The sequence below is a fragment of the Anabrus simplex genome, chromosome 2, assembly GCF_040414725.1.
Source record: "Anabrus simplex isolate iqAnaSimp1 chromosome 2, ASM4041472v1, whole genome shotgun sequence".
Taxonomy (NCBI): domain Eukaryota; kingdom Metazoa; phylum Arthropoda; class Insecta; order Orthoptera; family Tettigoniidae; genus Anabrus; species Anabrus simplex.
Genome location: NC_090266.1, coordinates 268,122,932 through 268,146,648, shown reverse-complemented (window position 1 = coordinate 268,146,648; position 23,717 = coordinate 268,122,932). Strand labels below are relative to the sequence as shown.

The window sequence follows — 23,717 nt, the reverse complement described above, 5'->3', positions numbered from 1 at the left end:
AAATAAATAAATAAATAAATAAATAAATAAATAAAAGTGGTCCAAGGACTGGAACGGGGTCCACTCAGCCTCGGAAGGTCGACTGAGTAGATGGGGGTGTGGGTTGTTCGATTCCCGTTTCAGCGTTCCTCGAAGTGATATTCCGTGGTTTCCCACTTCTTATCCAGGCGAATGCCGGGATGGAACCTAACTTAAGGCCACGGCCGCTTCCTTCCTTCTTCCTTTCCCATCCCTTCCAGTCTTCCCATCCCTCATAAGGCTCCTATTCAGGGCACTGCCCTTGATGCTGTGGAGATGGAATCCCTCGCTCAGTCCGGGGAAAAAACCAATCCTGGTGGGTAAATGGTATAAATATGTAATAAATCAAATTTCAATAACCATGTAGGACTATTGTTGGTTGATACGAGTGAACTGTACATCCTTTGTTAACTGCAGTGCAATGGAAATGCGCTTTAGGTAACAATTAAACTATAATTATTTCTTCAAAGTTTGAGTGGTGTCTTTAAAAGTAGGAAAGATCACAATATGAAGACCGGGCGAGTTGGCCGTGTGGGTAGGGGCGCGGAGCTGTGAGCTTGCATCCGGGAGATAGTGGGTTCGAGTCCGACTGTCGGCAGCCCCGAAGATGGTTTTCCGTTGTTTCCCATTTTCACGCCAGGCAAATGCTGGGGTTGTACCTTACTGTAATTAAGGTCACGTCCGCATCTTCCCATTCTTAGGCCATTAATTTCCCATCGCCGCCATGAGACTTATCTGTGTCGATGCGACGTAAAGCCAATTCTAAAAAATAAAAATAACCAATATGAAGATAAGTTTGGAATTCAAGAGGACAAATTGGGGCAAATGTTCGTTTATAGGACGGGGAGTTAGGGATTGGAAGAACTTACCAAGGGAGATGTTCAATAAATGTCCAATTTCTTTGAAATCATTTAAGAAAAGGCTACGAAAACAACAGGTAGGAAATGTGCCACCTGGGCGACTGTCCTAAGTGCAGATGAGTAGTGACTGATTTATTGATCAAGGTTGATAACACTGTGGCAATCCTGAGAACATTAAAATAATTACGTGTTCTGGGGAGATAGCCACGCAATCAACTCGTTCACGGACAATAAATAAGCAATATTCATGGAATCTAGGTTCTCAACGGTAACAAACGACGTGTTCCCTTCGATAAATAATACTAATGCTAAAATTATGTATTGATGGTCTATGTGCGCTGAGAGTTTCTTAATATCCGAGTTCAAGGTGTTGTACACGTTCCACTGGGGGTATGCGGGGTCATCTCAAGGGGTACGCAAATTGACCGTATCTTTTAATTGTTTTCGGTGAGTCTGCTCATTTTCAATAAAATCTTGTTTCGATTTAGTGTTTCTGTCTCTCATTACACAGAGTCCCCCTTACGAATCATTCATTCTAAAATATGTGTTAGTTTGTACCTCTCATTGGCTAGGTATGTAAAAATGCTTAGTTATGCTGCATTGCTCTTTACATTTTTCGTTCCGAATTCCACTCACTCGCTTCTATTTGTTTTAGCAACAGTGTAATTAGTACAACAGTAATTGTGACATTAATAATTATACTTGTACAGTAGAAGTCCAATAGTCCGGCACGTTCGGGACTGGCCCGCTGCCGGATTACCGAAAATGCCGGACTATCGGGCGGTACCTGTTACTACGATATATGTTAAGGCGTACAGCGAAAGCAGCTGTAACACGGCGTTTTGCAGTACAATGCTGATCAGCAGAATCATTAGTTTAATATCACACTCCTCTTTTCAATCGTGTTGTTTCTTATTGCCATTCCATAATAATGCCGGAGTTCATCGATGTTTTTATCTGTAAGTCTTCCTTTAACATTTTGTGTCTTTCCATCTACAAATTCTCTTTTCCTTCTGTCCGCTTCAATTTTTGAAGGCATGTTCCCATCCGTTTTTGAACGTGGCCCATACATTCAATTTTTGAAATCTGTTTTTTTATCATATGGTTGGCTTTCCAGTACTCAGTATAGCACACAGCCTTCTAGGCTGAATATTTCCAGAGATACTGTAGTTATATTTAAGTAAGTCAATGCATAACAAATGGATTGTATCAGATATATTTGCACTATTAACTTTGAAATAATAAAAAATACACTTCGATTGGTTTCGACAAATAATGCATCAAATTGTTCACGAGAGATCATTATTAAGAGATAATAACATTTAAAAAATCCTGGAATGGTGCCGGACCATCGGGCGTTCCGGACTGTTGGATGCCGGACGAATGGAATTCTACTATATATACAACCTGTGTCTGAAAAGTTCGTGCTAGTTCGGATGATGCGCTCGCCCATACGCATTGCGAGACATGACACCAAGTGCCCCCTATCGGTCAACTCAACCCAGTTAAACGGAGTTGAACGCTGCAACACATCGCACGGAGTCAGTGTGAGGACTCGTGTCATTGCACAATGGAGTGCAAAATGGAGCAACGCGTTAACATGAAGTTTTGCTTCCACATAGGCAAAACGGCAACGGAAACACACGCAATGTTAGTACAAGTTTACCACGCTCAAGCAGTGAGTAAAGGGTGCGTTTTTGACTGGTTTAAACTCTTTCGAGATGAAAAGGAAAGTGTTGAGGACGAGGCGCGTTCGGGTCGACCAACCACAAGCACATCTTCAGACAACATCGAACGAGTGCGACAGATGCTTGCGAATGATCGGTGACAGTCCTTCCAAATGAGAGCAGATGAAGAGGGTGTAGGCAAGGACTGTGTAAGGACCATTGCTCACAAACATTTGAAAAAACGGAAGATTTGTGCCCGGATTGTACCGCACAACCAGACAGACGAGCAGAAGCAAACTCGGATGGAAACGTCGGGAGATTTCATTGACGTTTGTGACCAAAATCCGGAGGTGTTGAAAACCATCATTACAGGAGACGAGTCGTGGTGCTACTAGTATGTTCCGGAGACCAAGAGACAGTCAATGGCGTGGTGTTAAGGTTCTTCTCCGCCTCCCAAGAAAAGTCGGCGGACGAAGTTTAATATTAAGACAATGCTGATCGCCTTTTTCGACAGCAATTGTGTCATTCATCATGAATTTGTACCCCAGGGTACACCTTTCAACGCGGAATTCTACGAGGGAGTTTTGAAACGGCTACTGCAACACATCAGGCGGGTTCGTCCTGAACTGTACCGGAGTGGATAGTGGAAGCTCCTCCACGACAGCGTCCGTCCGCACACCGCGATCCCCGTGGCCGAGTTTCTCGCTGACTGCCAGGTGACTGTTCTTCCACACCCTCCGTATTCTCCGGATTTGGCACCGGCAGATTTTTTGTTCCCCCGTCTTAAATTAAGCCCTGAAAGGCCACCGGTTCGACAGTGTAGCAGGTATCCAACAACGCGTGACAAGTGTTTTCTGGGAGATTCCAAAAGAAGTGTTTCCTGCCAGCTTCCCGTAGCTTTACAGTCGATGTCAAAAGTGTGTTGTAGCTAACGGAGGTTACTTTCAAAGCCAGTAAAGGAGTTTTGTGTGTAACTTACGTTGTCTTTATTTCATGAGACCATTCACCGAATTTTTCAGACACAGGTTGTATATCTTTCCTAGTCAATAAAAACCTCCTAATTCCACTCACGAGAAAACCACTTTTCTCCGTCTGTCTTATGAAGGCTTGCCGCGTTGTCTGAAAAGGGAACAGAAGATTCCATTGATCGAATAATTGGGGTATCGTTGAACAATGAAAATGCAAGGAACAGGTCTCCGGCAATGCTGACTGCTCAGTTTTGGGCTTTTTCCGTAAATTTTACTCCGAAGGAGTAATGAAATTTCCTTTGACCAGCGACGATATTCATAGAATACATTATTGTTATTATTGGGGAACAGGGTGGTGTGGCGGCTTAGCTGCCTACCCATCGTCCCGCCAACCGTGGCTGGGATGGGACCCGTGGTGTCAGGAAGGGCATGCGACCTAAATACCCGGCCACAACTCTTTGATGCCTCAGTATGTGCAGTGACAGTGAGCAAGCGGGATAAGGTGCGGAAGAAGAAGAAGATTATTATTGTTATTATTATAGATAATATTATTTGGCATCCGCCAACAATCATTTGTTATTTCTAGTATAATCGCAATATATTCATACTTCCGGGTACGAAATTAAAACAATTGGATTTTGGGGGTACGCCAACCAAAATGTTTGAATACTACTGCTTTAAACTACAGTACCTCATTATGAGCTCCATTGATAAACTCAACCTCCGCTACCACACAGAACGTAAATGAGACGTAAGCATGAATATCTCCTAATAAGGGCGAGGGACAACAGCACAGCTTTACAAAACTGAAAAGTGTAATTTATGTTCTCTCTGCTACGCAGACAAAGACATCAGAAATATGCACACTAATATGGAAGCGCTGCGTATATAAATTGTGGAGACACCGGAAATGCTGACGTGAAGTAATGAATGGCTGACACAGAGAAGTGAAATTTTCATAAAGGAAAAGGATAGTTGTATGACAAGCTGAAAGCAACTTGAATTCCCAGTATTTTGATTTATTAACAAGTACAGAATTCTGCTTTCTCTTCAAGGGATATGAAGCAATACATCTTCTTTCCCTGCGAATAAACAGGTTATCCTTGCTCTAGAAGAACGCGTAATTAACTTGTCATCATTCGTGATGAGGACAGTTCCCCACCGTTAAATGTTTATCAGACACACTTAAACGATAATGAAAGGATATTTAAGTGAAGTGGTTTCAGTTCAGACGGCCCCGGGTTAGATTCCCGGCTGGATCGGGGATTTTAAATTTGTTTAGTTAATTCCTATATCTCGGGGGCTGGGTGGTTGTGATCGTCTTAATGAATGAATGAAAATCCACAGCCTGTTCCAGTCATTCGACCGGGTCAGAAACTGAATGAATGAAGCCCCTATCTAGCGGCGAGGATAGGAATTGTGCCGGCTGACGAAGCCTGTCGCACTCTTCTGGGGCAATGATTAATGAATGACAGATGAAATGAAATTATATTGGAGAGTGTTGCTGGAATGAAAGATGAAAGAGAAAACTGGATTACGCGGAGAAAAACCTGTCCCGCCTCCGCTTTGTCCAGGACAAATCTCACATGGAGTGAAAGGGATTAGAAGCACGGAACCCAGCGGTGAGAGGGTGATCGTCTTAATACAGGTCTTAATTTACACAAAATGCCTCATACTATAAACCTCCACAGAAACACGAAATAATGAATACCTCCCTCTATATAGGGTTGGCATCAGTCAAAGCATCCGGCCGTAAAACTGGGCTAAATTCGTATAAAGTGCCGACCCTAAGTAATTGGGAAAAGGTCAGGAAGAAAAAGAAGAACATTCTAAGTTCACACTCGAAATCAGATCTCATGCAACACCAGGAGTGATTCGCAACAAGATGTATGGAAAGGGGGTGCTGATTGATTAAATATTCTACTGTAGTGAGGTTTCAGTACAAAATAATCAAAATAAGTATTGTAAGATCCAAAGATTATTATTATTATTATTATTATTATTATTATTATTGATTTTACTCCCACTAAGTACTTTTATAGTTATTGGGGACGCCAAGGTCCCGGAAATACTGTCCTACAGGAGTGCTTTTACGTATCAGTAAATAAATCGCCTTGAGGCTGACGTATTTGAACACGTTCAAATATCACCAAACTGGCGGAGATCGAACTCGCTATCTTTGGCTCAGAGATCCGGCTAGTCAACATGACATTATTCTTATTCGTCTTATTATTATTTAAGGTTTTAGAAAAATTTGAAGCATGGACTTCTTATCAAAGTGGAATTCAATCCCAAACTCATTACTTCCAACAAGTGCAATGTATGGCACATGAATAAGAGTAACTATGAAATATTACGATCGCTGGATTTATATTAAAGAGCAAATAATTGAATGTCTAATTACCCCCCGGTATGCACTCTAGAAAGTGTCGTAATAGTCTATGGTGGGCACCGTGGAGAGTAGCTGGTGGAGATATCCCAAAGCTAGCACAGTCCATTGTGATGACCGAACGGACGATAATAGTACCTAGGTAGATCTGTAAACAAAAGAACAAGCTTGCTTATCGAAAGTACGCATCAAAAATTTGTTTCCAGGCCAGCTCAAAAGAAACACTTTCGTCGAATATTAATACCTGCATGTAGTATCTTTACTCAAAATAATTCGACCGAGCTCGATAGCTGCAGTCACTTAAGTGCGGCCAGTATCCAGTATTCGGGAGATAGTAGGTTCGAACCCCACTGTCGGCAGCCCTGAAGATGGTTTTCCGTGGCTTCCCATTTTCACACCAGGCAAATGCTGGGGCTGTACCTTAATGAAGGCCACGGCCGCTTCCTTCCCACTCCTAGCCCTTCCCTATCCCATCATCGCCATAAGACCTATCTGTGTCGGTGCGACGTAAAGCAACTAGCTAGCTAATAGCAAAATAATTCGTGCCGACACAGTTCATGAAATAAACGAAATGTAAGGACACAACCCTTCCTATTTGAATAAAAGAAGAGGTGTTGATCACTCTCACTTGTAGTCTATATAAGTTACTCTTTGGTCTTGGGTGTGTGACAACGCCACCGCTCGAAGTTGCAATTTAATTATAAGGATGATTAATTCCGTCTTAGTGCGTTTGCTCAAGGATTATTACTGTAAACAGTAAATTCCTCTGAAAGGACAGAAAAAATTTATCAACGTAATATTTAACGTTCCATTGTTCGGTTGCGGAGGTGAACATTATTCGATCGTTGAAATCCACCACGCACTAGAGATATTTTAATAGAAATCTTCCTTTAATTGTTTTTTAGTCTGTAAATATTTCAAATAAAATTACCGTGTAAATTCACCATAAAAATGTACGTGTTAAATACGCCTGTACATACACATATTTTCATATGTATCAGTGAACAAGGAATCACATCAAAAATCGCGAAGCGTAGTTTCTCTGGGGAGGAAAAACACGACTGGTGGGTCGGAGTTTTCAACTTTTAAATTACGGAGCTGTCTGCTGTTTTATCCCTGAAATACGTCGTGAACGTGACAGCGGTGTTCCATTACAGTTTAAATGCAAGAAAAGTTTAGTAGACAATGTCACTGCATGGAAACAGGCTTTTAATCCAAATAAGCTTTCAATGTGTAAATATTTTTAATATTCATAAAAATAAATTTTTGGGACTATGATCAGGATTTCCTTTTAGAATAACTGAGAAAGCTTTAGATTATTCAATATTTCAAAATAAAGAAAACCCTCCACTTTCAGGAGGGCTTCCTATCCCAGGCACCTATTTTTACAGAAACATTCTACAAAATCACTGACTAATGTGGGAGCACAAACCCTGATGTCTATTCACTGCAGACATTCTTAATGACATCAGAATAGAGATACAAGGGAGGCTCTTCAAGGAGCCTATTGAAAACTTTCGTTGGAAGTACCACACTAGAAGTCAGTGAGTTACAACTCTTGTTCGGTTGCGGCGGTGAACATTTATCGTTCTTTGAAAAGCAAAATCATTTTCCGTTATGCATTTTCATCATCATTGTCTATAAATAAAATAAGATTCTTGTCCATAGTTCAGCCAGAATTAAAAATAAGGGTCGATGACCTTCGATGTTAGGCCCCATTAAACAACAAGCATCGAGAATTTAAAAACATGAGTCATTACACTTATAAAAGCCGCCATCATAACTGGAATATCTACGAGTGTTGAAAACAGCTGGATAGCGTCGTTTCCGTACATACACACACCGACGTTCAGCCCGCAAGGCTCTGTGAATTTACTAAACCGCCCCATAATCCTCTATTTGTAACCAGCTCTATGACCTCGTTTAGTTCTATACCTCTTATCATTAAATGACGAGAAAGTGAGTCTAACCATCGTTGTCTTGGTCTCCTCTACTTCTCGTAATTCTCTCTACTTCCACGACCGAGACCCTTATTCTCTTAAGTAACTATACTCCTCAACTCGCCTCACGTGATCCCACCACCAAAGCCGGCTTATGCGTACAGCTTCATCCAGCGAGTTCATTGGTAACATTTCATTTATCTCCTCATTCCGAATACCCTCCTGCCATTTTCCCACCTGTTTGCACCAGCGACAATTCACGCAACATTCACGTCTGTTATTTCTAACTTATAAATAAGATATCCTGATTCCACCCGGATATCACTCCGGTACTGCAAAGCCGGTTTGAAAACAAACCACCGGGCGAGTTAGCCATGCGGTTAGGGGCGCGCGGCTGTGAGCTTGCATACGGGAGATAGTGGGTTCGAATCCCACTGTCGGCAGCCCTGAAGATGGTTTTCCGTGGTTTCCCATTTTCACACGAGGCAAATGCTGGGGCTGTACCTTAATTAAGGCCACGGTCGATTCCTTCCCAATCCTAGCCCTTTCCTATCCCATGGTCGCCATAAAACCTATCTGTGTCGGCGCGACGTAAATCCACTAGCAAAAAAAAAAAATAAAAAAATAAAAAACAGACCGGTGTAAAGACCCTTTTGTCCGCGAGCTGACTACTTCCTTACAGAATGCTGTTGATCGCAACAGCGAGCTCACGATATTCGTCACCAGGTGGCTTGCTGTATGCTGGCACAGCGCTCCAAGCGGGAGCTGACGACAACAGCGTGAGAAGTGTCAGAGAGGACATCAGACAAATCAGAGACGAATGTGGTGGAAGAAATATCAGCTCCCGTACCACTAAAACTTCAACGATTAAGCATTCTTAAATTCAAACCCTCATTATTGTAAAAGCCTTCCTCGTGAAGAGTCTGGATTCTTCTGAAGATGCGGAGCAAAGTTCTCTGCGAAGCGTGGCGAGTTTCACCTTGTTTTCTTGACAAGGCATAAACCCAAAAGCCAATATCATGTCTACATGCTAATATTATTATTCTGTGAAAAAGTGATGGGATAAACGAACACAAAATAATCGTAAATTCGATTCATTTTATTCGATTACTCGATTATATTTCTCATTCAGCTTGCATCCGGGAGATAGTAGGTTCGAATTCCACTATCGGCAGCCCTGAAAATGGTTTTCCGTGGTTTCCCATTTTCACACCAAGCAAATGCTGGGGCTGTACCTTAATTAAGGCCACGGCCGCTTCCTTCCAACTCCTAGGCCTTTCCTATCCCATCGTCGCCATAAGACCTATCTGTGTCGGTGCGACGTAAAGCCCCTAGCAAAAAAATATATTTCTCATTCGATTATTTATCGATTATTAATTCGAATGAATGAGGCAATCAAACAGTGAATATATTTTCCATTCGATTAATTGTTTGATTATCCATCCAAAACTCCATTCGAATCAATGAGGCAATCGAATGGTGAATTTTTTCATTCAATTATTTTTCAATTATTCATTCGGAACTACATTCGAATGAATGATGCAATTGAGTAGTGAAGGTTTTCGAAATAATCGAATGAAATCGATATTCTTAAGACAGTTATTTCACTCATTTAGTTGCAACATTTGGGAATACGTTTGGAAAAGGCTTATTTCTATTTTCATAAAAGTTCATCTATTTGCTGTCCGGCTCCATGGCTAAATGGTTAGCGCGTTGGCCTTTGGCCACAGGAGTCGCGGGTTCCATTCCCGGCGGGGTCGGGAATTTTAACCATAATTGGTTAATTTCGCTGACACGGGGGCTGGGTGTATGTGTCGTCTTCATCATCATTTCATCCTCACCACGACGCGCAGGTCGCCTACGGGAGTCAAATCAAAAGACCTTCATCTGGCGAGTCGAACATGTCCTCGGACACTCCCGGCACTAAAAACCATACGCCATTTCATTTTATCTATTTGCTTATTTCAATCGATTATCCATCCGGCACACTTGAATCGAAAAATTGATTCATGAGGCATCCGAATATTCTACGCGATACAACTGAATGATATTTGAAACTCATTCGATTAGATTATTCGATTATTTATTCGATTTTCTAAATAATCGGATGGTTATTCGAATATTAAAAGTATTCGATTATGCCACCACTACAACTGAATGATATTTGAAACTCATTCGATTAGTTTATTCGATGATTTAAATAATCGGGTGAAGGTTATTCGATTATTAAAATAATTCGATTATCCCATCATTACTGTGAAGCAATTTCATCCCTGCCTTCCCAATACATTTCGCCATTTCGGTAAAAGGCCTTCAGTATGAGCGAGGTGAAAAGTAGCAGGCGGAGTAATGGGTGTGTACCTGTTCGCGAAGCATCGCAGCCCAGTGGTTACGGACTCACGGTGGCTGGCTCTACTCTGCTTGAGATAGTTTTTCACTCCACCGGCATCAGAAGTGAGTAAACCAATCATATTGCAGGCTGCCACCACCACGTTTGTTATACACAGGTAGGCCGTTGTACCGGAAACTAAGGCACACCGAAGACCTCACATCGGTGAGCGGGTAGTTGCTCTCGTTGAAGAACGAAATCTAACCGCAGCATAGGCTGGACGACGCTACGGCTTCCCACAAAGTACGATGGCGCGTTGCACAAGAAGTTATCGAGATTCGGAAGACGTAAGCCAACGTGCTGGCTCGGTTTCGTGAAGGGTTTCCACTACGAAATTACTATGTAATGAATATTTTCAAGGTATTCTAGGCCGATGATCTAGATGTTAGGCCTCTCTGAGACCATCATCACCATCTAAGTATCCTTTTCGCAGGAAGCTATATACACATGTGACTTGCTCTGTCAGTTAGCAACTAAACTTCCTTTCGGTAAGAGAGTAAATGTGTTTCCACTTCCTATCTCTCCGTACTTTCACCTTTATAGAATATATGTCATTTGTAAACATTTCTTCCCTGTTTTAATTATTCATACAATCACCCTGCGGCATTCCACCATGCTGGTATTCTTTCCACTCTGTGCGTATCATTAACGCAAAAACGCACATTGCATGGAACGAAAAACTTCTGGTTACAACGGGCAAAGTATTACTGTGAATGGACGCTAGCGCGAGGGTTCAGAGTTAGACGTGAAAAATCTGTACGTAATGGTTTAGTCTTTTTTATTACAATTTGTTTTGCGTCACACCGACACAGATAAGTCTCATGGCGACGAGGGGATAGGTAAGGGCTAGCAGTGGGAAGCAAGCGGCCGTGGCCTTCATTATGGTACAACCACAGCATTAGGATGGTGTGAAAATGGGAAACCATGGAAAACCATCTTCAGGTCTGCTGAGAGTGGGGTTCGAACCCACTAACCCCCAATGCAAGCTCACAGCTGAGCGAACCTATCCGCACCGCCACTTGCTTGGTACAGGTTTAGTCGATTGAAATCTCCTTCCCAATACTTCCTTATATATCCATTCTTATCTCTTTCATACCTGAAAATATTTGTATGGATATTTTCTTTAAGAAAATATTTTGGAGCGGGTAGGCCCTACATGATCTCGAAAGGAGAAAACATACTAAATAATTCTTTCTGCCGTGTTCCGGAAAGGTATCAGGGGAATCGTGCTGGTTAGATGTTTATTGTACTAGTTTTTCCGTTGTTTGACATCAAATAATTATAAACACCAATACATTTTAAATGGCTCATAACTAATCCTTTGGAGAGGGAATGCCAAATAATGTGAAAAACTATGCTGATAACAATTAACATAATTGGAGCAATTTATATCAGAAACGTTCAGTTCGAAGTTCCATTTTATCTGCTTCTAGCAGGTCATTTCCCAACATAACACACGTGTGTGTTACTTTTAAAAACAGTTGCTCTCCTTGGAGAAGCACAGGTAGTAATCACACTTCACACGGCGAAGTCTGGTTGTATTTGTGCATTGAGAACTTGTAGAATTGGCGCATCTTGGCTAACTACAGCAATCTGAAAATCATTGCAGCCAGGATTGATGTGGCAGAAGCAATTTGTTAGCGCGCCAGATCGTGTAAAAACTAATCCACACGATCGTGCGGGATAGGGGGAATCAGGCCAATCAAAATCAGGACAGGAACCAAACCTCCAACTCACAATTTTCATCCACGTTCAACTGGTATAAGGAATGAATATCATTTAGGACTAGGTCTGAGTGTGAAATATACCTCGAAATACATTAAGGGAGTCACATGACGTCTTACATCACAATTATGTTGTGAAACCCACATTTTTGGTGCCAAGGGTTCGTGAAACGTCAAAATCCGTCAAAAATCAGTGTTTAATTTCAGTGGAAATACAATGGATGATACCTTTACTCACACCGTCATCATCATCGTCATCATCATCATCTTCTTCTTCTCCTTCTTCTTCTTAATCTGTTTACCCTCCAGGGTTTGTTTTCCCCTCGGACTCAGCGAGGGATCCCGCCTCTACCACCTCATGGGCAGTGTCCTGGAGCGTGAGACATTGGGTCGGGGGATACAACTGGGGAGAATGACCAGTATCTCGCCCAGGCGACCTCACCTGATATGCTGAACAGAGGCCTTGGTGGGGGATGTGAAGATTGGAAGGGATAGACAAGGAAGAGGGAAGGAAGCGGCCGTGGCCTTGAGTTAGGTATCATCCCGGCACTTGCCTGGAGGAGAAGTGGGAAACCACGGAAAACTACTTCCAGGATGGCTGAGTTGGGAATCGAACCCACCTCTACTCAGTTGACCACCCGAGGCTGAGTGGACCCCGTTCCAGCCCTCGTACCACTTTTCAAATTTCGTGGCAGAGCCGGGAATCGAAGCCGGGCCTCCGGGGGTGGCAGCTAATCACACTAATAATTACACCACAGAGGCGGACCACACCGTCATTCGAAGTTAAAAACCGTACTGGAACCAAGCAAAACGTCCACGAAAACTCCAACTTAAATTATGGTTACGTAACTGTAGGACAAGATACGTGAGGTACTTCGTGCCGTATCAGTAGACGAAGTTGCTTCAGTTCGCGAGCTAAAAAAGTTGTTGGACCATGAAGAGCTCAGCAATGATCTGGCATTTATAACAGCACATTATAGTGCGATACCGATAGCAATCTTGAAGTTGGAGAAAAGAGATGATTCGCTGGTATCATCTATGGCGATCTTCGAAGATGCAGTAAATCAACTGCTGCAAGCACCAGGAGAAAAAGGAAGCAGTGTTAGTGAACAGTGTAAACGTGTTCTGAGTGCTACTGTGGACATTGAAAAAATGAAGAACATTCGTGATGTTGTGAAAGGTGAAAGTTTTGTTTTAACTGCCATCTGTCCTTCCGAAATAGTTTGTTTCAAATTTGCATCAATCATTTCAGTGGAAGTAGAACGTTCCTTTTCCATGATGAAAAACATTCTTTCTGACAAGCGTCTGTCTATGACATTTGATACATTGAAAAAGCACCTTGTTGTTGCTTGTAACCAAGGAAAGTAAGAATGAGTACGCTAATTATGTGGTAAGTTGATAATAAAGAAATGAATGAGTATTTAAAATACATATTTTCATTGATAATGAGTGAGATTCCTTTTTACTTTCACTTCTAATAAATGCCTATTTTAATTACAGTACTGCCTATTTTCAGTATTTCAAGTGCCTTTTTGCCTATTTTCACACAAAAATGCCTAAATTTCGGGCTCTAGTGATAACATTAGACGAAGCATATGTGTACCTTGGTGACTGTAAGAAACCCCGCTCGATTTACTACAGCCCTAGAGACAAAAAATATCAAGCTTTGTATAAAGAATGCCAGGAAAGTTTTCTAAGGGGTTTCATGGTCATCGCTGGATCCTGCTACACAATGGCCAGATAACCATTTGCCGTGTCGCTAATAATGGGAAGGTGAACTGTACGCTCTATCAGCAAGAGGTTTTAACACCCATTTAAACACAGATATCCCAGCACTGTATGGGAGGGCGAAAAATCAGGTATGGGTACATCAAGATAAAGCATTCAACCACACTTCTCGTTCGAATCGTCTGTTCATAGAGAACATGGAGATGGAAACTGAAATCCGTGCAATTCCTGTTGCTGACATCCCGATAGGTCACCCCTGGATATATGTGCATTTGGACTCCTAAAAAGGGCCTTAGGAAATAAACGTTCATGCACTATTTATGGCCTCTGGAAAACCTGTCAAGAGGAGTGGGATAAGAAGGACATGCTAGCTTTGCGAAAAAGTCTGCTGCAATGGAAATTACATTGTCGTGTTATGGCTAGAAATGATGGTTTTCCAAACGTGCACGAACGTTGGTGATACATGGCTTTTCATAAGCTAATTACCCTTTAAACATCGTCCCCAGAGATCCAGAACGACCTTCTATATGAACAACTTATTGATCGTTCGATTAAACTAAACAGGTTCATAGTCTCATACGCATCAACAGACCAAGCATCATTGTCGTATTTACAGTTTTCTTCGATGTTACGTAACTCCAATTCCGCTGCGAATCATAATTAGCTGTATTCCAAGAGATAAGAATAATAATTTCGTGTGGCTATTTCTACCCTTGTAGGGCAGACCCTCCGATGAGGGTGGGCGGCATCTGCCATGTGTACGTAACTGCGTGTTATTGTGGTGGAGGGTAGTGTTATGTGTGGTGTGTGAGTTGCAGGGATGTTGGGGACAGCACAAACACCCAGCCCCCGGGCCAATGGAATTAACCAATGAAGATTAAAATCCCCGACCCGGCCGGGAATCGAACTCAGGACCCTCTCATCCGAAGACCAGGACGCCGACCATTAAGCCAGCGAGTCGGACATTCCAAGAGATAAGAATATTTTTTACAAGCTGCTTTACGTCGCACCGACACAGATAGGTCGTATGGTGACGATGTGATTGGAACGGGCTAGGAGTGGGAAGGAAGCGGCCGTGGCCTTAATTAAGGTTCAGCCCCAGCATTTTCCTGGTGTGAAAATGGGAAATACCGGGCGAGTTGGCCGTGCGGATAGGGGCGCGCGGCTGTGAGATTGCATCCGGGAGATAGTGGGTTCGAACCCCACTGTCGGCAGCCCTGAAGATGGTTTTCCATGGTTTTCCAGTTTCACACCAGGAAAATGCTGGGACTGTACCTTAATTAAGACCACGACCGCTGCCTTCCCATTGCTAGGCCTTTCCTATCCCACAGTCGCCATAAAAACCTATCTATGTCGGTGCGACGTAAAGCAAATAGCAAAAAAATGGGAAACCACGGAAAACCACTTTTAGGGATGCCGACTGTGTGGTTCGAACCTACTATCTCCCGAATGCAAGCTCACAGCTGCGCGCCCCTAACCGCACGGTCAATTCGCTCGGTAGATAGGAATATTTCCAGAATCTTGTTGGTGATAATCAAGGATAAACTACAGTTTGAATTTACCATAACAGTAGAGTAGTTCAAATTACACTTTACTACTCCTCACAGTTAGTCTGGTGCACGATGGTTAAGTAATTTCCAGATCCCCATTCCTTCCTAGTCAATGCTTGTCTCTAATGCTCCGCGATCCTCCCTGTCATTACCTGCATGAGTGGAGGCCAGAAGCAACGGGATGCGAGCGGGAGTGAAATCTGTTTTGTCCGGCTCTAGTGGCAATAAATAAAAACATGTACATCAAAATAAATTTTCTTATGGAAATCCGCACAACAATAAACACCTTTCAAAAGACGGGCCTATCCATACTTGTAGTGAACAACGTTATCTATAGTAAATTTGTCTGTGAAAACAGTGACAGAATAGGCTGGGATATATTTCACTAACGAAGAATAACGTGAGTGTCGGTCTCACTTCCCTTTCAAAATCACGCTGATAATCACAAGATGACACATATTTTACAACCCTGTTCTTCGTCGAATGCTCATAATCAATTTTTTTTTTTTTTTTTTTTCAATTTGCTTTACGTCGCACCAACACAGATATGTCTTACGGCGACGATCGGATAGGAAAGGCCTGGGAATTGGAAGGAAGCGGCCGTGGCCTTAATTAAGGTACAGCCCCGGCATTTGCCTGGAGTGAAAATGGGAAACCACGGAAAACCATCTTCAGGGCTGCCGACAGTGGGGCTCGAACCCACTATCTCCCGATTACCGGATACTGGCCTCAATTAAGCGACTGCAGCTATCGAGCTCGGTCATAATCAAATGATACTTAAAGCTTCATCTACTACAGTTTCAAATTTAGTGCTTATCATTTTGGATCTTAGAATCAAGGACATTAAGTTATATAATAATGAGAGGCTTTATTCTACTTTGAAACATAGTGTTACTGTTAAAACTATATGAAATTTATAATCTGCCAATCAAATATTGTACATACATTTAGAAATATTTCAACACTTTCTTCTGCAGGTTGTTCCCGAGTCGACGTTCACTTTGTTAGAAAAGGCGACCCAAATCGCAGCATAAGTAAGGAGCAAAGTTGCCGGTCTAAAAAGAAGGGCTAGGACAGTTGTTCGGGTGAATAGTACACAACTATTTCCGTTTTGTTAATGAGCGGAAACACAAACTCCTTCCGAAGTTTTAGTTGCTATTGTGCAACGGTGTGGATAGCAGTGGGAAGAATAGGTAGGACGGCGAAGATTCCCCCTATGTACCTGCAACCGCCGCAGTGAACACACCTCACAGGACAGGTTTGTGTTGTCCGCTAGATTAGATCACATCATCTTTGTGGCGTGGAAGTGTGTTTACATAGTGATTAACTGTGTAGAGTACGGTCATTCTCAACAATTAGAACCGAGCTCGATAGCTGCAGTCGCTTAAGTGCGGCCAGTGTCCAGTATTCGGGAGATAGTAGGTTCGAACCCCACTGTCGGCAGCCCTGAAAATGGTTTTCCGTGGTTTCCCATTTTCACACCAGGCAAATGCTGGGGCTGTACCTTAATTAAGGCCACGGTCGCTTCCTTCCAACTCCTAGCCCTTCCCTGTCCCATCGTCGCCATAAGACCTATCTGTGTCGGTGCGACGTAAAGCAATTAACTAACAACAATTAGAAACGCGGTAATTGTGAAACTGTTGGTTGTTTACTTTGGTGTTGCACAAGATGCACATACAGGTGAGGAGCGACTTATTTGTGAACAAACGAAAAACAGTTGTCAGAAATAGGCCAGTGTATTTACATTGTAATCGATGAGAAGGCATTAGATGAAGAGAGTATTAATACTATGACGAGGTGATGAAGCAATGTCACCAGTGGAGGATGTCAGGGGAAGTCGCAGTTTCTCATTTCAGCCATCGTCTCCAGGATAAACTAAAACGAAGGTTCACCACTTGATGATCGAGTATACCCTCTCAAACCCGTTGTGGAATAAAAATTAACAATAATTTTGACTGGTAACGATTTTAATTATTTAATAACAATATAGACGATTTAAAGGAGCCTCCGTGGCTCAGACGGCAGCGCGTCGGCCTCTCACAGCTGGCTACCGTGGTTCAAATCCCAGTGACTCCATGTGAGATTTGTGCTGGACAAAGCGGAGGCGGGACAGGTTTTTCTCCGGGTACTCCGGTTTTCCCTGTCATCTTCCATTCCAGCAACACTCTCCATTATCATTTCATAGCATTTATCACTCATTAATAAAATTACTTTGGGAGTGGCGACCCCATTGTAATAACAGCCTATATATGTTTCATTCATTCCATCCCTGACCCGGTCAATGACTGGAAAACAGGTTGTAGGATTTTTTTTTCATAGACGATTTAAAATGAAGTTACCAGAAGAATGCATGGTATAGACAGAACAACTAACGGAAAAAAGATGGACATTTTTGTCTCCCCATTTGTGTCGTCCTGGATTCACACTGATATGACACCTTGCCTGAAACTTAAATCAATATTGTCACGGAAAATAAAAATAAAGTGTAGGCCTTTGTTATAAAACGTTGAAAACACGCTGAAACAACGGCTCTCGTCAGACCTAAACAGCCTGCAGGATATGATGAACCGTGGAAAACGTCATAATACATGACCTGTATTGCGACATTGGGCAATGACATTTAAGATTGACGCTCAAAAATCCCTGTTGTTCAACGCCTGCAACTCGCTTGTAAAACGTTTAAAAGAAATAAGAAAGATCGTTTGTCGGAAAATAACCCACAATGTCAGCAAGCGATTGATTGAAGGGGCTGCTGATATTGAACAAGTATGTCGTGAATTCGTAAGAGAATGCAGATCTCTCATTGAGGAAAAATGTCTGTCACCAGACCAAGTACTTAGTGCGATTTGGTCGAACCCTCGCAGTGTACATGTTTGGTGAAGCTCTATCCGTTACGGCAACCACACACTCATATATGATAGTGCCAGAGATTGTGATGGATGGTAGGCTGCCACTCCACTCGTAAGTCCACCGTAGCCCACTGGCCATTTTTCCGCAAATTTGATCACCAGTTTACAGAACATCATGGCGTTTGCAAGCAAGTCTGCTAATATGGCCAACAGGGATTCGTAGGTCTTCCGAGATCAAGCAATGTGGTCTGATACGATACTCTGGCTTTCTGGTATCGCTAACACTGTTACCACGTACGAGGCAAGTGTATTTGGTATACTAACAATTATCTCTGGTTGTTACATCGATCTAACCGACATATGCAGATTATTGTAATAATAATAATAATAATAATAATAATAATAATAATAATAATAATAATAATAATAATAATAATAATAATAATAATAATAAAACGTCTTTTTTCAACAATTCAGTCTGGTATCAGCAAGATGGTACTGCCCCTCATTATGCTGTCCATGTTCGAGAGTATCTGTAACATATTTTTCCAAATAGATGCATCGAAACAAGAGGATTTATAGAGCGGCCTGCATGATCACCAGATCTCTCTCCACTTGATAGCTTTTTTATGGGGAAATTTGATGTGTAGAGTCTTTCATGTGAGTTTTGATAATGCAGAAGAGTTGAAAACGAGAATCAGGAACAAATGCAGGGATAGACCACCAGCAGTTACTGAAAATGTTGGAAAAGAATTCACACTCCAGTTAGCCATTATCAGATTGTAAATGGGGAGCATTTTCCTTTTTTGCTATTTGCTTTACGTCGCACTGACACAGATAGGTCTTATGGCGACGATCGGACAAGAAACCATCACCAGGGCTGCCGACAGTGGGGTTCGAACCCAGTATCCTCCGGATGCGAGCTCACAGTTGCGCGCCCCTAACCGCACGGCCAATTCGCCCGGTTGGGCGGAGCATCTTGAAGACCTTATTTCATAACTTGAAATTCGCTTGTTGTAGTAGTATAAATTGTGGAGAAAGCTAATAAAACGTTTAAAATAATTTATTAAATAATCTGAAATCCATTTGTTGTAGTATTTGTGTAAATAGCGGAGAAAAGTTTTAAAACATGTCAAGAATTAAAATATCCCATAGCAACTAAACATTCTATATGAAACTTATTAAATTTTGGTTGCAACTAAAAACAATAAGCACCTTTCAGTAAAAATAATAACAAAGGATAGGTTACCATTCAAAAATCTTGCCCATGGCGTCACATCCTGCAGAATAATGACTGAAAATTTTGTTTGCTTCTGTAAAATATTGCTCTCAAAATACTATGTTTGAAGTGTCTGACAGTTTTTTAAATGAGTTAATTCTAGTTTTATTGGTATTATCCGTCACTTACAAAAAACCCTGTATATACAGGTTGGTCGGAAACAATGTGAACCGGGTATGTGAGTGTTAGAGGGTTGGTCACCCTGATGAATAATTTGAAAACAATAATTGGATATTTCGCGGCGTTGTCATTTTATCAGCTGCTAAAATTAGCCAACCAGGTCGCTTTGTGCGCAAATTAAAATGGGCTTTGCGAGGTGGCGTTGTTAAACCTGCATGTACCTTACGACCGTCTTGAGAGCCATGCCGAGAAGTCAGCGTGAAACACAAACACACTGTGGGTTCCTGACGGTGTCACTTGCTATGGCGCGATCATTTCAGCTCGGAGGCCCATGACCAGTTCCTTCCCCGGCGAAATATTTTTCTTCGATTGGTGCTCTCAAGCCGGTATCAACCCACGTGCAGATTTAGCAACACTGCCTCGCAAAACCCATTTGAATTCGTCCGCGAAGCGATCTGTTTGGCTAACTTCAGCAGATGATAAATTGACAACGGCAGGAGATATAGAATAGAATTCTTTATCAGAGTGATCAGCCCTTCAGGGTTCATGTACCCGGTTCACGTTGTTTAACACTGCCCTGTATAGAACCGTGTAATTTGTAAGGCTTTTCTTTAAAATTTCGTGTGGCTATTTCTAGCCGAGTGCAGCCCTTGTAAGGCACACCCTCCGATAAGGGTGGGCGGCATCTCCCATGTGTAGGTAACTGCGTGTTACTGTGGTGGAGGATAGTGTTATGCGTGGTGTGTTATTTGCAGGGATGTTGGGGACAGCACAAACACCCAGCCCCCGGGCCATTGGAATTAACCAATGGAAGTTAAAATCCCAGACCCGGCCGGGAATCGAACCCGGGACCCTCTGAACCGAAGGCCAGTACATTGACCATTCAGCCAACGAGTCGGACATTTGTAAGGCTGATATCTATTAAGCACCGTGCGAGTTGGCCATGCGGTAAGGGTGACTCAGGTGTGAGTTCGCATTCCATAGATAGTGGGTTCCAACCCCACTGTCGGCAGCCCTGAATATGGTTTTCCGTGGTTTAATATGTTCACACTAGGCAAATGCTGGGGCTGTACCTTAATTAAGGCTACGGCCTCTTCATTTCCACTCCTAGCTCTTTCCTATCCCACCATCGCCATAAAACTTATCTGTGTCGGTGCGACTTAAATCAAATTGTAAATAATATATATATATATATATTAAGCTTTGCTTTTCTAGGAAAAGAGGAGAGTTTGTCTAGATCAAATTAGTAGTTGCAAATAAATAAAACATAGTTAACGTAAAAGTGGACTATGCGTTGCACACAAGTCAAGATTAGTCTGGTGCCCGAATGTGGTGTAAATAAATTACCATCTCTAAGAACAATGCAAGACATATTTCAAAATGGGAATTTCAGTTCAATATCTCGTGTATACTTACTGGCAATGGAAGGTGGAACTAACAATTCGTTGCTTGTGCTGCCATTTATCTTCACTGTATACGCGCTGATACCCGGTAGTCCCGGCGTTCCGTTCGTTCCTGGTTTGCCTGGTCGTCCTCTTGGTCCAGCAATTCCTGAAATACATATGAGAATATCAGAATATGCCACCACTGAATGCATCAAACCGGAGAATCATGAAACGACTATCATCCGGATTGTTTTGGCAAAATTCATGATCAGAGTGTGTGATATGTAACACAAGAACTTAATTTAAAACTGGAGCGTTGTCTAGGAAAGATAGGTATGTACTTAGAGCAGCTAACTGATTTCCATTGTCGTTGTATTTTGGAGTCCAGTACATTGGGCCTAGCCCACCGTCGATAAGAATTGTGAGGGTAGTAGAAAGGATGTAAAGGAGAGGGCATATAAGTCTCTGGTAAGATCCCAACTACAGTATGGTTGGAGTGTATGGGACCCTCACCAGGATTACTTGATTCAAGAACTGGAAAAAATCCAAAGAAAAGCAGCTCGATTTCTTCTGGGTGATTTTCCAAAAAAGAGTAGCGTTACAAAAATGTTGCAGAGTTTGGGCTGGGAAGACTTGGGAGAAAGGAGACGAACTGCTCGATTAAGTGGTGTGGTCCGAGCTGTCAGTGGAGAGATGGCGTGGGAGGACATCAGTAGACGAATAAGTTTGAGTGCTGTCTTTAAAAGTAGGAAAGATCACAATATGAAGATAAAGTTGGAATTCAAGAGGACAACTTGGGGCAAATATTCGTTCATAGGAAGGGGAGTTGGGGATTGGAATAACTTACCAAGGGAAATGTTCAATAATTTTCCAATTTCTTTGCGATCATTTAAGGAAATGCTAGGAAAAGAACGGATAGGGAATCTGCCATCTGGGCGACCGCCCTAAATGCAGATCAGTGGTGATTGGTAGAATTCAAACTCTAATACAATGATCGATAGGAGATGTACCTAGTCTATTAAAAGCAATGGAGAGGAGACTGAGGCTAGTAATTCCATTGTCATATACCTAGAAATACCAACAAACAGCGCACATTTTCATACTCAACTCTTGGTCACCTCCAGGCCAAGACCAGTCGATTACTTCCTTCATTAACTACCTGTCAATTAAGCGAACTAGTGTTTGTGAACGAGGGTAATTGTTTGAAATTCACAGGATCTGAAAGCAGGATGAACTCTGCAATGAGTAGAATCGGAGTGTTATTGCGTATGAGTAGTTAGAATACAGGGGGTCGGCGGCCGTCTCCATATTAGGCCCCGAGGAGAGGCCTACGCCTCACGCAATATGCTGACTAAGACTGCATGAACCTTACAGACTCCAGGTTCAACCCCAGGCCTAAGGGTGTTAACCGTACAGACCCTAGTTCGAAGCCTAAGCATACAAGCTTAACCTAAGAGACTCAAAGTTCAACACCCGGGGGTTAACCGCATAAGAGTGTGGGCTCAACCTAACCGACTTCAAGTTCGATACCCGAGCTAGCTGCATAAACCTGCAGGCCTGACATTATGCTAACCATACGTTAATATAACCTAATCTAACCTAACCTAAACTTTCAGGCTCACCGCATAAGAGTGTAAGCTTAACTTAAAAGTTCGATACATGCACTAACTGCATAACAGAACAGGTCTAACGTTACGCTGACCATACTTAACCTGACCTAACCTAACTCACTCCCTGGCAAAAAGTGCAGACTTAACCTTACGCTGACCGGCCATTAACCTAACCGGTGGTCTTTCCATACACCCTGGCTAAAAGTGCAGGCTTAATATTACGCTGACCAGTCGTTACCCGAACGCCTTCCCTACACTTTGGATAAAAGTGCAAGTTTAACCTCACGCGGACTAGGCATTAACCTAACAGGTTCCCCTTCCACGTTCGCGCAACACATGACGGGAATGGAACCCAGCACTGTTCCTCTTGGACTGCTGAGTATCCTGCCAAGTAAATGACTGTGCATTGAAAGCGTGCGTTTAATAAAACTAACGTTTGAGCTGCGAGAAATTAAAAAACCGCACCCCGACCGGGGATCGAAGTAGGCACTCTTTCCCTTGGACTGCTGCCTATCATAGTAACTAAATGATTGCGCGTTAAATTTAAAACACCCAACATTCGATCCACAGGATACTAAAAAATCCCCGACCCGACTAGGAATCGAACCCGTGGCTGCTCTACTTGGGCAGCAAACAAGCATGACTGTGCATTAAAAGATTGTGGGTTAATTGAAACACCAGCCTTTAGCGCTACAAGAATTGAAATCGATGACGAGCTTTTCTTTCAATGAAGACTAAATATGAACTGTTAGCTCAAAGTAGGCTATGAATACGGAGGGGGAATGCAGTAAATGTGGTATAAATTGCCGTATGTACGAGTTGATTAGACTTGGAAGTATTTGCCGAGAAAAGGAATACAAAGTTTATTGTTTCCGCATTCAGCTCTGAGCAGTAGATTTAGAATCCTGGTGACTTCTAACTTAGAATTTAGCATTTAACGTTTGAGCTGCGAGAAATAACAAATCCGCAGACCGACTGGGAATCGAACTCGGCACTCTTTCTCATTGACTGCTGACTATCATAGCAACTAAATGATTGTGCGTTAAATTCAAAACACTCAACCTTCAAGCTACATGAAATAAAAATTAAATTCACCAACCCGACTACGAATCGAACCGGTGGCTCCTTTACCCGGGCAGCAAACAAGCATGCTAACTAAATGACTGTACGTTAAAAGCTTGTGTGTTTAATTGAAACACCTCAAGTTTTACTTCCGTTCGAGGTGGGTGTAATAATAATAA

At 42.4% G+C, this 23,717-nt stretch overlaps 1 protein-coding gene across 1 annotated transcript in view; it reads right to left on the bottom strand.

The window, feature by feature from the left end:
• The window catches only part of LOC136863509 (uncharacterized), a 931,909-nt gene that overhangs the window by 516,805 nt on the left and 391,387 nt on the right, over positions 1–23,717 (bottom strand). Inside the window, exon 5 of the mRNA XM_068225974.1 lies at positions 20,898–21,032. Within this exon, the coding sequence (XP_068082075.1) occupies positions 20,898–21,032 (135 nt within the window). The remainder of the gene's footprint in view (positions 1–20,897; positions 21,033–23,717) is intronic.